The 16,159-nt window shown below is 45.0% G+C and overlaps 1 protein-coding gene across 2 annotated transcripts in view; it reads right to left on the reverse strand.

Annotated features, from left to right (window-relative positions):
• The window catches only part of SORCS3 (sortilin related VPS10 domain containing receptor 3), a 592,738-nt gene that overhangs the window by 327,391 nt on the left and 249,188 nt on the right, over positions 1 to 16,159 (reverse strand). For both annotated transcript variants that reach the window (XM_078434806.2, XM_078434805.2), the window contains exon 3: positions 9,418 to 9,517. In XM_078434806.2, the coding sequence (XP_078290932.2) occupies positions 9,418 to 9,517 (100 nt within the window). The remainder of the gene's footprint in view (positions 1 to 9,417; positions 9,518 to 16,159) is intronic.

Consider the following 16,159-nt stretch of genomic DNA (forward strand, 5'->3'; position numbering starts at 1 on the left):
GCTCAGTAGGTACTCAATTAAGGCTAAGATGATTACTGGTAGAAGGAGACTGTACACATATTAACACTTCTACTTTCAATCTAATGGCTTATTGGCTATCTGCAGTTGGAGATTTTATGTCATCACCAAAAGCGTTAGAAAATCAACAGCTATATAAATACAAGCACAATTTACTGTTTTGCCAGGGGCCACAGATCTCTGATGTTCTCACAGCCTCCAAGGAAAGCAAGCCATCTGTTAAATAAATAACTCACTAAGTAAAGAGCAAGTGTTTCCACAAGATTAACCGAAAATCTGCTGGATTTTTCATTGGCTGTCAGTGAACATGGGCAGCTACAGATAATTCAGGCACTGGAGAATCAGAAGATCTTGCATAATGTGAGCTGAGATGAGAATCCAGAGACCACAAGTTTAAACTTTAAGACATATTTAAGAAGGAAGCAAAACCAAAAATTGAATTACAAGGTCATAATGATTCAGAGCACTAGAGCAATAAAGAAACAAATCAGAGAATTTTCATCTAACTGAGTATTTATGTCTAATTGTCATTTTGCCTATGTGGCTGCTTAACAGTAGTTCTGGTAAACTGAATATTCTGGTTAAAAGAAAGCCACCATGTAAGTATTTGAATTGTCGGCATCTAGAGGCTCAGAAGACAATCAAAAACACAATAAAATGAAACAAAATCTAATTTCATCTTCCCTTGGATGATTCAGAAAGCACTTCAGGATCACATAGTCTCCTTATGAATTAATTCCTACTGCCATTTAAAAAAAAAAAAAGTAAATAAATCCATGGCAATAGCCGGTCATTTGTTTTTCCCCAATCTGTGTGAAGAAAATATCTATGCTTTTAACTTTCTGGGCAACAGTACCTCTTAAGTGGGAATTAATTGTGCTTTAATGGTGTTTCTCAGAGAAGACATACAAAATAGGTCCAACTTTTGTTAAGTGGGAATGAATTCCCATGAGAAACTGCTCCAGAGAGCCTGTGGGGTAGACGGCACCTCTAGGATGAAGAAGTGGAGACAGCATCTCTACTCCAGTAGTCTCTCAATCCTAGCTCTCTGTTCTTTCTGACCCCAGCATCTGCTTTCACCAACTTTGTTCCCTGCAGGTCTAAGCACATCTAGGCTGTAGCAGGGAGAGATAAAGAAGTCAGAGGTCAAGAAAAACAGCAAAAGACCAAAGAAGACATTAATAGAAACCCAACAGGAAACAGACTTGACAGATGACCACCAAAATGGATGCAAACAGGTGTGACCCTCCACATCCCACTTGGGAGAATCCTCATGAGAGGGCTGACCTATCATCTACGTGAAAATATGATTAATTCTGTTGTGGTCATAGGTCAGAGATCAGTGCTGAAGGGCATCTGCTACATGACAAATGACAAACCAGTTCCTGTTTCTCCCAGAGCGCACACACCCTAAGATGTGATTCCATCTGACCCCACGTCACTTGTGGGAAGCTTTATACTGCAAGTCATGAGACCAACTGGCAACGGAGCCACCAACCAGCTGAGTGACCTGGGTGGACATTTATCGTCTGTGGGCTCCAGCTTCCTTCTTAATGAAGGGAGAAGGGCAGAGACAGAATTGAGACACATCACTTCTGAATTGATTGGGTCCAGTTTTATCATGTGTCCATGATGGACAGGGCACCAGCTTTAATCGAAGTCACGAAGCAACTGCCCCAAGCTTCCAAGACAAGACTAGACTGTAAATTTTAAAATACTAGGCTGTGACTGCATAGAAAGAAAAGGTGCAAAGTGTGGTCTGGAGAAAAGAAATCCGGACTGAGAATCATGAGTCCTGGCCTCTAACTTGGCTCCTTTTTTCACCCAGTTATGTGGGCTTTTTGGCTTCTGTCTTCCTGTAAACGTCATCTGTAAAATGATTACAGATAAACGATTCTTAACTGAGACTCCACGGACATCTTTGGTCCAGGGGTGAGATTCCAGCTGTTCATAAACTGCTAAAAACTGTTTTCCAGTTTTATGTCAGGGGCAGGTTTTGAGAGAAGAGATCTAGAGTTTTGATCACTTTCACAGAAGCAGTGAAGTTCAACAACTATTAATAACTCTTTGTATAAATAAAATCTATGATCCCTTCAGCTCTAACGTTCAAGAAGTCACATGAAAATACTGAAAACTGTGTGAAAGACAGACTTTGGGGAAAAGGAAAGACAAACGGCTCCACTAAAGCCAGCAACGGGTATCTAAACAGCCCTCCTGATGATCATCTGAGTCCTGGCACTTGACTGGTGGGCACAGTCTCAGGTCTGGGGCTCCCTAGCTAGATCGTTGGGTATCCATCACCAACACTGAACCAGGTGTCACCCATTCTGCTTCCTCCCTTTGCTGGGGCTGTGGAGGCAAAAGTGAGGAGAAGAGGGGGCTATGAGTTCTCGTGCTAAGGGTTTGAGTCAAAGCTGTTCTGCTTTGAGTAGCATAAACAATCATCACCCCCACTTGGTCTCCACCAGGTTGGAATCAGAGATCAGGGACATCTGCACAATGGGTTCAAGCTCACCCCTGCACTTATTCTCACTAAAGAAAAGGCTAGAAAACCACTGGGGGAATGCAAATCAGATCACAAGAGATCTTGGCAGTGCCATTTTTGTTGGGAAAATGAATAAAGTTTTACACCATTAGATGGCCAATGGGACTAAGACAAGCTCTGTTCTCTAGCTTGGAGACCCCTCTTCCAGGTTCCTCTTGCCCTGTTTGCTGTGCAGGCAAAAACCCCCACAGATAGAGAAGCTGACAACTATAAATTACCCTTCCTGCTTGCATTCGGCACTCAGATCTTTGGAGAAACGGTCCACTGGTATTAAAAAAATCTCTGACCTACCAAGATCTCTGAGCACCTCTTGGTTTTTCCGCCAGCGTTCCAGCCTGGTTCTGTAACATATTTGGTTCCCTGACCAGGAAACCCAACTGTGCTGACCCATTGTTGCCACCGGTTTGGGAGAACAGCGAGGCGGTGACGGCACAAGGAATCGCAAGGGAGAAGACACGCCCTGCTTGACTTTCGGCAGTGTCCTGCTCAGTTGCCTCAGGCTGGCTCTGCTCTGCCATTCCGACTCAAGGAGACTTGGCAGGTGAGGATCTGGACCCGACATCAGAACTGGTAAGACTGGGGCTCAATCTAGTGAGGCCCACTCACAAGAGTGGAAGGGGGAACTGATCAGTCCCCAGACACTTCAGTAGTCTCACACGTAGAAATTCCGTGGGAGGGAATGTAATAACCTCTGGTGTGTATGTGAGTGTGAATGTGCAACTCGGTCTAGCTTGCCTGCCAAGTTCGATTCTGTGGCTCCGTGGGTGGGCACCCTTAAGGTCCCCAAAGCCCACAGAGTCTGAATGGGCCCGTCTGCGATTCTGTGGTGAATGGCACAAAGTCTATGGTGGCATCAGAATAGTTTCTAATCATAAGTCACAAAGCTGAGACCGTTACGGCTAAGCGTCACCTAGGTTCCTTCGGGACACGGCCAGACAGGCATCTGACTGATCTCCTCATTAAAGGAAGCACCCCTATCCCTCTGTCTTTGTGACTCTGTCTCACAGGAACATTATGGGGTCAGGACAGAGCAAAGAAGGAGTTTTTGGAAGACTATGAAATTAAGATAACCCCTGGCATGTTAAGGACCCTATGTGAGTTAGAATGGCCCACTTTTGGTGTAGGAGGGCCCTGTGAAGGAACCTTGGATGTCCCAATGGTCTGCTGCATCTAGCATGTTGTCTCCAGGGACCCAGGTCACCCTGATCAATTTCCATACATCGACTGGTTGAAATTGCCCAAAATCCTCTGCCTTGGGTGCGATTCATCCATAGCAAGCGGAGTCAGGCAAAGGTTTTAACCACTTTATCCGGAGACTCACCCAGAGAGCCAAAGAAGCAACCCACTGCTCCCCTAGTGTTTGCAGGAGACACGAAGGAAGATTTCATCCTTCTGCTACCTTATGACTCACAGGGCTCCCTCCCCCGTCTGTCTCTCCTCCACCACCAGTACCACCCATTTCTCCTCCCCTCAGGGACCCGGAGAACCCTCCTCCACAGGGTCCAGTGACCAGATTGCATCCTCAGCCAGGTGCAGGCGCTCTCCAGATGTAGGTCCATATCCACGGGTACCAAGAGTCTGTACTCCTGGGGATCAGAGCAGGGGCTGAGAAGCCCATAAATATGCCCAGCAGCAAGGGGATTCCCCCGGGGATTATTATAAGAGAATATGCGAGGCTTACACCCTGTTTGCTCCAGAGGCACAAAAAGGCCAAAACAAAAGGACGGGGAAGGTCCAGCCACCAAAAGCGGGGAGGCCCAGAACCTCCTTAGCAAGGGGTCAATGAGCCTACTGCAAGGGGAAAGGACATTAAAAGAATAAGTGTCCCAACCAGGGAAAGTCCCAGAAACCCAGCCGGTATCAGGAGGAACCTCAAGGGGACCTTATTGGTCTGGCCGAAATAGAATCAGACTAAAAGGGACACTGACTACCTCTCCCTGTTCCTCTGCCTAATAGATGTGAGGGATTCTCCCTCATTTCCCAGGTTAACAGCTATAATTGGAGCCAACTGTGGTTAGTCTACCTGGGGATGGAGACTTGAAGGAATATTCCCAAGCAGTTGCTGCTTCCGCCTTCCCCTCCCCCTCATGTTTCTGCACCAACTTGGGTGTGGACTTAGACCACCCTCAGTGCCTCTGGCACCATTGGTTCCTCCTCCCACCCTCCAGGTCAAGGAGCAAAGTGCACCCTCTAGGACCACCCATTTCAGATACCTCCACTGGTGCCCCAGGTGAAAATTGACAATGGGGAAAAATTGATGGACTTTTAAGTGGACGCAGGTGAAACATATTCAGTGTTGAAACTAATTTAAGTTTGTTGGCCTTGTCTTTAAAGTTATCAGCAAAGGTCAAATAAGCTCATGTTATCTCTGTTGCAATTTATTAATGATAGTTAATTTTGTCTGTCTCAAAGTTTTCATGGGTAATTGTTGAGATAACTTTCAAGGTCCTTAGTAACCTGAAACTTTCCAAATAGGATGGAAATGCTAAAGCTTTGATTACTGAACATAGGTTTGTTTTTTTAACTTCATATTGCTGAGAAATTAAGGCTATTTGGACCTATTGGAAAACATGCTTTGTACTTAATTGGTTCATGAATTTACCATCTAAAAAAATTCTCATTGTAAACACCTCTCAGTTGGTTACTAAGTCCTCAATTGGAGACTAAAGTTTCCTAAGAGTTAAAATTCTGCTAAGTGTACTTAAGACTGATGGAAATAAGGAAAGCAACCCTGTATGTAGGAAAGTAGGAGGTATGTAAGAAAGATATAAGGAATGGAAATACATTTTTGTTGAGGGTAGAGGAAAGTAATTTTGTCCTAAATGAGACTGGTTATTTGGAGAGAAATAGCTGTAGGACAAAGTCTGAAGGCAAAGGAAAGTTGTAGAAGGTTGAGATAAATGGAATTTTAAAAGTACACTGGTATAAGGTTAAAATTCTGCTTTTCTCTTTCCTCAAATGGCAAAGTTTTCTTGGACTGTTGATCTGCTCTTGGTAAGACAATGCAAACAAAGGTTTATTTTCCAGGAAAACCAAAGTTTTATGTGTCATCTTTATCAGGTCTTTGATTACTTAGTTAAAACTTTTCAATGTTAAAGGAGCTAGGTTTCGGTAACAACTATATAATGCCACACACTCACCTTTAGAATCTTTTACTGCCACCTTGGTTAAATAAAGTTTTAAGGTTTGTAATGATCTGTAATCCTATTTAGAATGGACTTATAACTTCTTAAGGTTTTAACAAACTTCCCGGGATTTAAATGGCAAATGAAGTCTTTTGACCAATTAGGCCCTTTTATTTGGGATACTAAGTTACTTGGAAAGGCACTGTCGTACGATGGTAAACCTTAGGTTGTACTGCACAGGTAATGCTGTAACTGCCCAAATATATATGCAATTCCTAAAGTTTTAATGTTTTGGTATAAGGTCATCACTTAATATTCTGATTACTTGAAGTGTTATGTGTCACAGAAATAACCGAATTTCTTTGTCAATTGCATCATAATGAACTCTCATCAGATCTTTAACAATGTCTATTTCTGAGATTTTGTCATTTATAATTGTTCTTATTCTCCCACAAAACGTGTTTCTTCTTCAAGGAGATTTATAAAAAGGACTTTAGGGACAAATACAGGTATTTGACATCTTTAAGATTAATACTAAAATGGGTAAGAATTTCCAGAACTAAAAAGCTGCATTCAAATTGAACAAGAATTAGGAACATGGGATTAAATGAACTAAGGAAGATTACAGTTTTGTGATTCTTGTTGAAAATATTGCTTGTTCTCTGATGTTTTCTCTTCCAGATTAAGGAAACTTTCTCTTAAGATATCTATGACATACAGAAATGTCATAAAATATTCATTTGTAAACTGAAGCATTTATCTTTTCTCTCTACATAACTCCCCTGAAATTCAAAAACTCTCAGTGAGTATTCTTTCTTTCATGGCAATTACAGTTGTTTGCATAAGTTCAATAAGAATCTGTTCATCTTGTAACAGATCACCATTGGAAATACTGGTTATTTTACCAAGGCTTTGACTGGAATGTCATATTTGAGAGTGACACTCATAGACTCAGATATGACCAGACAGCTTTAAGGAACTAAGGTTGGCTTTATGAAACATGGGGCCATAGAGCCCCTTGGAAATGTTGGCCTGATACCTTGCTTACAGAGTTCCCAGCAGCCTCACCAGGTGATGAAAGAAGGTCACTTCCTGGCAGGTGCAGGAACCTCAGGATATCTTGGGGACCTCATAAAGAGGAATTTTCCCAATTGTACAGGTATCGCAGGCCTGTCTGATGGCAAGTATTTGGCTTGGCTTCTGGCCTGGAGAGGCTACTAAAAGTTCAACCAAGAGATTCCTGATAAAAGGTTCCAGCAAAGCAAACTTTAAAAGATTCTCACGATCAATCGCTATTGGTGAGCTTGCATAAATAATTAGGCCAGGATTGTTAAGACTGGACTTGTTCTACAAATGCATTGGTCTCAATTTGGCTATCTCTAGAAAGGCTGGGGCGGGGGGTGGGGGGGGGGGCTGGTTTAGAGAGAAAATAAAAAGACTATGTTTCAACAATGCACCGTTAAGGATGTTAAATTCTAGTTCTGTCTTTAAATGTTTGTTGTTTGCCTAAACTAGACAACTTGAGGTAAACTTCAGAAAAATTGTCACAGTATTTCATGTATAGACAATCTTCTGTGCTTGTTATTCTGTGGGGATAGTACTAAGACCCTATGGGCATATGATTATTTAAACAGCTAGAAAACAGGATGGATCTCTACATATGCAAACCATATCTTCCCTAAACCTGATCTGACAGTTACCAGAAACCAGCCCCTTTTGAAGACTTGGAGGTGGACTTTACAGACACACAACCAAATAGAGGACTCAGTTTCGGGTATCACCCCATGGTGATCACTCCAGAGCTAAGAAGGCCAACTCAGAGGAACCCTCAAACTGGCGAAGTGATCCAGATCCAGTCAACCCGCCTAAACTGACCCTCAAAAAGACACTGGCCCCTGAGATCTCCAGCCCTGCTCCAGCCACACCCCGGAAGCTGGCTGGCCTGCGCATGGCAAAAGCCTGAGGAATCAACGTGTGGACTGAGCCCAGGGGTTTGGATGCAACTCGGCCAGCCCTTGCCCCTTACTGGTGTCATAGCCCTAATCTTGCTTCTTGCTGTTGGGCTAATAGGGACTGCAGCAACAAGCTGGATGTGGAACGGATGGCAGACTCCCTGGTAACCTGACAAAGCCAAACAAACTCCCTGGTAGCAGTCAGTGTCCCTCCAAAACAGGCGAGCCCTCCACCTCCTCACTTCAGAAAAAGGAGGGACTTGTGTCTTCCTGGGGCGGGGCGGAATGTTGCTATTTTGTAAACCAATCAGGAATCGTCAGGACTAAGGCTAAGGAACTCGAGGAAAGAATTCAATGTAGACAACAGGAAAATATCAGTCAATGGAGAGGATGGGATCTCACAGACTGGGCATCCTGGCTCCCTGCCCTGGAAGGGCCCCTCCATTCCTTAATTTTACTTGTGACCATCGGCCCCCATATACTAAACACCCTGGTACGTTTTACTGAAAACACTGTTGCTCGCCAAACTGCAGCAGTATCTTAGCCCTCCAAGGGTACCAACCCCTAGAGCTAAAAAGTGATGCTTAATAAAAGATTTTTAAAAAGGCATCAAAGGGGGGAGTGTTGGGAAAATTAATAAAGTTTTACACTATAAGATGGCCAACGGGACTAAAATAAGCTCTCGTCTCTAGCTTGGAGACCCCTCTTCCGGGTTCTTCTTGCCCTGTTTGCTGCACGCGCAAAAACCCCCACAGATACGGAAGCTGACAACTATAAATTACCCCTCCCACTTGTATTCGGGCTCAGATCTTTGGAGAAACGGTCTTCTCTGAGCCCACCGGTGTTAAATAAATATCTGATCCACCAAGATCTCTGAGTGCCACTTGGATTTTCCACCAGCGTTCCAGCCTGGTTCCATAACATTTTCAGCCTTTTAGAAACACTGAAACAGCCTTTTAGAAAGCTGGTATGTTTATAGGGGCTCGGCCTGCCTAAGTTTCTAAAGAGCAGTGCCTTCCTAGTTGCAGTAAGATCACCTCTTCCCAGAGCCAACATATTACACAGTATTTATTTTCTAAAACCATCCATTATTCCATGGAATCCAGGACCCTTCCTCCCAATGGGTCTCCATGACCAAGGTCTGGCCTTATATGATCTCCTCCACATCCTGGCTATTGAGTCCATTGGAAAGTCAGAGAGCCAAGGGGCCACCAGAGCCAGGTCTGCTCTCTCCTGCCTCAGCAGCTGTTCTAGATCAAGTTGGTGAATCCAGGAACTGCCTCTCCTTCCCTCGGCAGAAACAGACTCCCCGTTTCCAAGGCGCTGTCTGAAAACAGACCAGCAAGAGGGCAACTGTGGAAGAAGCCAATTCAAGAAACAAGCATATCCATCCTCAAATCACAAAGCTGTTACTCACCGCTGTCTGACTTTAGGCTAGAAAATTCGTATCTTTGAGCTTCAGTTTCTTCATCTGTAAAATGGGGACAATAATAATGTCTAGCGCATAGATTCGCTGTGAGCATAAACGAGATAAGGCATCCCTGGCACAGAGGAACACCTTACTAGTTATATAATTTTACTGTTGTTGTTGAAATTACTAGTATTGAGGCAGTTGTTAGAATTATAAGCAGCGTTTGTGATGTTCTCCTTGGTATATCAAGCGGGCCCTCTCTGATTCCACGGCTGTGGGTTTTCTTCTTCACTCCTGGCCGCAGGCAGCCCTACCACAACTCCCCATCCCCAGGGAGCGGTCAGGACCCCTGACCCCTAGTCTTACCTTCCTTTTGTTGGTGGGATTGACGTAGAGATAACTGAGGACAGTCTTCAAACCTACTTTGTCATTCAGCTTTTCATAGGTGGTGCCATAGTCTGTTGATCTGCAGGTAAGAGAGAAACAAAGGGAGAGATGTTTCACCAAATGGGAGATTGTATTCAAGGGAAGCCAGGCTCTCCTTCAACTCGCACCTTTGTTCCCAAATCACAGGTGTGATTCAGAGATAAAAGGCCCCATTAATTTTAGAAGAGCAATTAGACCACTGCATCTACCTAAACTCAGTCCCCTTTGCTCCCAGCCTTTCTCAGAGACCTCCTTTTCTGCCCTCTGTGAGACTGTGGGTACAGGTTGCTGCTGGGGACTTCCTGCTCCACCTTCAGCCCAGGGACCTTCAGTCCCTCTTGGTGCTGTGCAGGGGCACAAGGAGCTATGTGCAAGGCCAGACAGCCTCCTGAGGTCACTGGAGTCCAGCCAACCTCATGCCCCCTCCACTGAGCCTGAGGCTCGGGACCCTCTGGTGGAAAGAAGCCCATTAGGGTCCAGTGGCCAAATCAGGCCGCAGCAGGCAGAGGGTGTGAGCCTTCACAGAGGAGCAATGGTGTGTCAGGGTGAAAAGTCAATGTTGTTGAACTACTGCCAACTGTTCATTATTCCAATTACCCTGTTTGTCCTTTGGGCCTCATTTCCAGGGTTTTGACCTTATACCAAAGCCACAAGTCAGGTCTCAGAGAACAAAGGCAGGCCAAACCACAGGCTCCTTCCTCTCCACCCCACCTTTCCATAGTGGAGGAAGGAGAAGGGGTGCCAAACAGGGAGGCCCCAAGAGCTAGGCTCGCTATCACGCTTTTTACTTCACTTCCCAACTCCACCCCTCACTTGCCCCCCTCCCTCTTCAAACAACCGGTATCATCAGCTCCCCAACTCGTCTTTCCCTCATTGCCTTCCTTGGCTAGATCACGAAACTTCTCCCACCCAGGCTTTAGAAAATCAGAGGTCAGTTTATTTCCTCTATGGTCACCCAACCTCATGGGTGCCTGCATTCTGTCTCAAATCTCAGATCCCAGCTCTAGCTGGGTGCCTCCCCTAGTAACTGCCTTTTCCTGGATTCTTCATCCACCTTCTCACCAGAATCTGCTCCTGTCCTGGCCTACATCTTATTTTTACAAGCCTAGTAGCCAAGGCTTGTACTATTTGATGACCTTTAAGAATTATCCCCACCCCCATCTAATCTAGCAAATTCCATGTCCCCACACCCAGCTTGGATGCCCACCCTCACCTCTGTTAAGGCTTCACTAGCCCTCTTCCCAGTCACTTTCATCTCTCTGCACAAGAACAAGCTTCCCCACCCATTACATGCCCAAAGCCCACTGTCCATGCCTCCTTTCGGCTCTTTTGATATTGTTATGTTGAATTTCTTTAAGTTCTGTTTCCCCTAGCACCACATAAGCTCCCGGTGGGCAAGGAACCACAGAGAATGCTATGGTGAGATGAAAGAACATGAACTTTGGGCATAGCAAAATCTCTATTTTATTGCTAGATCCACGGCTCTCTGGTTGCATGACCATGTGCAAGTTACTCAGTCTGCTAGAGCCTCAGGTTTCTCAAATAAAAGATTCAGGGTAATTTAGTCTTACAAGATCTTTGTAAAGATGCAAAAATAGAACACATGGGAAACCTCCCAAAAGGATGTAGGTATAATGAAATGTTAAAAAAATAAAACAAAAATAAAAAGGACATTCACTTCTCCTTTCCCCAAAATGTACAGAACCAGGCTTCACACATCATATACCCTCAGCATGCTTACTGAATAAACAAACATCAGCATTTCAAATCCCTCCCTAGGCTACTGGCTCCACATGGTCAGTGGCTATGGTAACTTTTATAACCAGCCCCCACCTCAAAATGACTTATTTTCTGTCTCCTGTCTACCTTTAAGCACAGGGAATCACGCCTAATCTTTCTCCTTGCCTTTATCTCTTAAACCCAGCTCAGTCTCCAAGTCTTAATGATCCTATCTCCTAAATAACTTGGACCCTTGGTCTTTTCATCCTCACCCCGATGCTGTGGCTCATGCATCATTATTTTTGCAATAGTTCCCCAATTGGATGCTCTTCTTCTAGCCTTCTCCCCCGCCCCACCATCCTCCATGCTGTCATCAGGCTATATTTCAACCTCCCAGCTCTGTCCATCTCATCCCTCGTAGTAATTACCCACTGCCTACGCACAATGAGTTTGTAGCTTCCAAGCTTAGTCTTGTCAAATTTGGCTTTAATCTTCCTTACTAGACTCATTTCCAGCCATCTGCTCCCTGTCCCTTTCTCTCCAGCCTCACTAAACTTTCCTGAATGTCTTACATTTTCACTTCCCTCCATTTCTACACATATCATTCCCTTTGCCTGAACTATTCCTGCTCTATTTCTTCTTCTTGGTGCATTCATCTCCAACCCTCAACACCAATATCACCCTCCTTCCAGCTTCCCCACTGGGAAATTAATCAAGATTTCCTTTGTGTTCTCATATCACCTTGTATATAATTCTATTTTGGCACTTATCCTATGGTTTCAGTCATACTATTTTTATTCTGGGATCTCTTCCTTGACTATAAGTCCCTAAGGGAAAAAGCCATTTCTTATAACAGCCCCAATGCCTTGCACCACTTCTGGTGCAAAGCAAGTGCTGAATGTACTGATTTGTGTATTGTTTTGCTTTGCTTTGTCTTTATTTGCAAGAATGAATGCGTGGTCACAAGTTCTTGACCAACTGCTAACATCTGGGAGCAAGTCAAAACATAGCCTTACCTAGAAAAATTCATAAAGTTGGATGTTGGCACAATTGGAAAGATCTAGCAGCATCTGGTTCCAGGGAAGGACCTACAGTTCACATGCACTAGCATCAAGGTTAAATGATCAATCACTCCAAGCTCCTTTCCTCTCCACAGCAGGGAGGAGACACCTTAATCTCTAGAGGCAGTCAGGTGCATACTTTTATTAACCCAAATAAAATATTTTGTAGGATGAATCACTTCTTGATTCTGTACTCTTGAAGGCCTAAAGATAACATGGTGTGGAGAAAGAACATTGAATCTGGAGTCTGGAAATCTAGACTCTAAAGCATACACAAAGTGTTCCCCTGGACAAACCAATTCTCTATGCCTGTTAAAGAAAAAAATTACCCAGACACTTGTTAAAATGGTAAGGCAGACTTCATTCAGGGAAATGGCAATAAGTATAGAGACAACTGTGATGGGGTTCTGCAATAGGAAAGAGAGACTGGGATCAACTCTAGAAACAACAAAAAGCAAGGAATTTACAGCCAAAGAGAAGGGTGGGAGTCAGTGAGTGGATCATTACTAGAAGGTAGAGTAATTCTTTTCTAAACTGACCTGAGAGGATTCTTACTGAAGGCATGCCAGGGTAATCAGACATCACCTAGGGCCTGGTAGGGGATGAGGAATTCAGTCAAATATTGAGGGCGGGGGATTCTAGCTAAACTGGCTTAGCAGGATTCATGGTGAAACTGGGTAAAAGTTGAACACACCCAAGGACAGGGCCTTGTTGACAAAGCACTCAGAGGGTCCTGACTAGAGTTTGGCAGAGAAGAGGGTCTGTCAAGCCCCATTTTCTCATCATCAAATACAAGAGGTTTTACTCCAATAATCATAAGGCCCCACTTGGACCTTGAATATCTTTATGCCACCAACACAGTGCTTAGCTGTTTTCCAACCAGCAAACTTTCCTCACTCTATACATAGCAAACATCTTACTTTTGTAAAGAGCTGAATTCTCAGGTCCCCCTGCATGACTGACGTCACAACAAACTTCCTTCCAGAATCCAAATGAATCTCATCAAAGGTAGTATGCTTAGTACCACATAGTCCTCTCTTTCTGCCGGCTGCACCACAGATTCACAGGGACTCTGCTCTTCTCCGAGTGGCTGCTTCTCCAAGAGTCGGGACTTTCCAACAAAAGATTCTCCATAGATCAGCTTCCTCTGTGCCTTGGGCATTTTCTGCTCAGGCTGACAGACAGGTGTCTTCACTGAAGACACCTTAAGAAGCCAGGCCGCCTGTGGGATTAAAGGTGCCCCGGACTCTGTCCTTTCCAGTGTGGACACTGCACACCACATTGACCACAGAGCTATGGGGACCCTCTTTGCCTGGGGTGAGGAGCAGCTGAGAGAGAGGCCTCCACCCCATTGCCAGAGACAGCTGCACCTGAGGAACTCACTTTTCCAAGAAAGCAGACCATCCTCCACCTTGTCACTTGAGACACCTGCCAGTGGGGCCACGTGGAGGAAACAGGCTCCTTTCTCCTATTTCAAAGCTAGCTTCCCAAATCTTGACACTGTGGTCCCAACACTGAAATGTCCGGAAACCTGGAAACATCACACCTGCCATTTACCATTCTGGAGATCAGAATGCACAGCTACCCTGGAAGGCGACACGTGAGAGGTATAAAGCCACAGGCTATGGGTTTCTGTGCTTCCGCTCAGGTTACTGCAGTCTAGCAGACCGTTCTATGTTCTCTCGTTCTTTCTTCCTGCCTTTTTAATGAATTATTTCCAGCACACGGGAAAACACAATGAGATGCCAATCATATGCCCACTACTAGATTTAACAAGTATCTGTGTTCATAAACAACGTATCATCTTTTGGAGTATTTTACTTTTACGTAAGCCTTATACAGGATCTATGTTCTGCAGTTTGCTTACTTTGCCCAACATTCAAGTTTTGAGATTTATCCATGGTGGCACATCTAGCCCTAATTCATCCATTTTTCATTGCTGTAGAGCACTGCAGCGTATGAAGAAACCACTGTCTATCTTTCCAACCACTAATAAATATTTCTGAATTTTTTTCTTTTAAAATTTGTGATAGTAAGCAACGTTTCAGTGAACGTTCTTATACATGGCTTCTCATGCATTTATGAAGAAAGGGAAGAAAATGACATATCCTGATGTGCAGTTACTGCTTCATACTCTATGCATAACTTCTACTTTGCTGGTTATTGACAAATTTTCTCCAAGAAGCCTGTATACACTCCCTTACTCTCCAGTTCCAGCAGCTGAGTCCTTCTTTATTTCCAGGGCCTAAGTCCATAGATCCTGACCAGTCTTGTCCCAGGTATCTCTAATTCTACAGTCCTGAATTCCAGACCATCTGAACTCAGTTAGCATCTGGGGCCCTGGATCCTGGCCACATGGACCCTGATCCTCGTTTTCCAATTTGCACTGCTGTGGGTCACCTGCTCCATGATGCCCAAGCCTGCCCAGGGACCTGCTTATTGTCTAGCTGGGCCTCCCAGCTGCCAAGCACTCACACTACTCCCTAGGTACCCGAAGATGACTGGTAGACTGGATACCCTCCGTCTTCAACTTCCCAGACACAGACAGTTCTGTGCCAGGACCTGACTCCTAGTGAGCCCCTCAACAACTCAGGAGTTCTTGTCCTATGCTGATAGGCCTTCAGAAGATCTCCATGTGGGCCAGCACATTCCAGGAGAGCATGGCAGCCTGACCTGCCATAACCCTGGGTGTTCACCAGGGATACTCTCTCCATGACAACGTCCAGAGTGCAGTTGAGAATATCATATACTTTTATCCATCCAGCAAGCTCCCACTCCTCTAGTAAGCTTCTGGGGGAGAGGCTGGTGGCAACAAGCATATGGGCTGCTATTTTAAAAGTAAAGGAACATAAAAGAAAAACTTTCAGGCAACGCAGCCAAGTCAGCCTCCCGGTAGAGTGGAACTGTAACTCCACGCCCCTGTTCCAATGCCACGTTCCTGCCAGAGGTGAGAGGACTCTGGAAGGCACTCTGCCAGTTCTCGCTGGCCCACCAGATGTTCGGGATCAGGTGAGTGCACTGCTTCCCTCGTCCAGGCAGCCGCCTTCCTCCAGTTTACCACCCAGCTCACTAATCAGCCTCCTGCTCCTTCCCTTTCCAAACTTTGCCCCTGACTTCTGCAAAGCAAAGGAGCTGGGAGACCACAAGTCTTTCCCTCCTGGATTCTCTTATCAGTCTCTCTTCCCCTCCATCGGCTCCATTCTCTGGGAGGTCATCTAAATTCAGCAAACAATCACAGGCTCAATTGTTCTCTTTCCTGTTATCAAGTTTAGTTTGTTCCGTTCATTTCTTAACACATACCTACCTATTACCTATTAGGGCACATACTGTGTGCCAGTCAATGGGCTTCGCTTCTCCTTTTGGACACTTACAAGTAGCCCCAGCTCAGGTTAAAACTTTTTTTTTTTTTTTTTTGTAAAAGGGCCAGAGAGTAAATATTTTAGGTTTCCTTGATCTCTGTCCCAACCACTCAACTCTGTACTTTAGCTCCAAAACAGCCAAACACAGCATGTCACCGACTGGGTGTGGTGGTCACAATACAACTGTATTTACAAAAGCAGGGAGCCCATAATGAGGACGCCCCTGCTCCAGATTATCAAACCATCAGCTTGTACTATCCCCACCACCAGCCTGACTCACTGTCTCTGCTCTAAGACAACTTTCCAAGATTCCCACCAGGGTCACTGATGCCCTAACTCACCCTCCCAGCCCAGCTGCCACATTGGGTCAAAATGCCTACCTGAGCTGGGCATTCATGGTCCACCCCATCTATGTCCCATCCCCCACTCTCCCAGTGATCTGAAGGCTGGCAACTGCCCAGACTTCCCCCTTCTTTGACTCCCAGCTCTTGCACTGATTACATCGTGGAGACTTTCCTACAACTTCAGCCCACACTCTCCTAT

This window comes from Panthera onca, chromosome D2 (assembly GCF_046562875.1).
Source record: "Panthera onca isolate mPanOnc1 chromosome D2, mPanOnc1 haplotype 2, whole genome shotgun sequence".
Lineage (NCBI taxonomy): Eukaryota > Metazoa > Chordata > Mammalia > Carnivora > Felidae > Panthera > Panthera onca.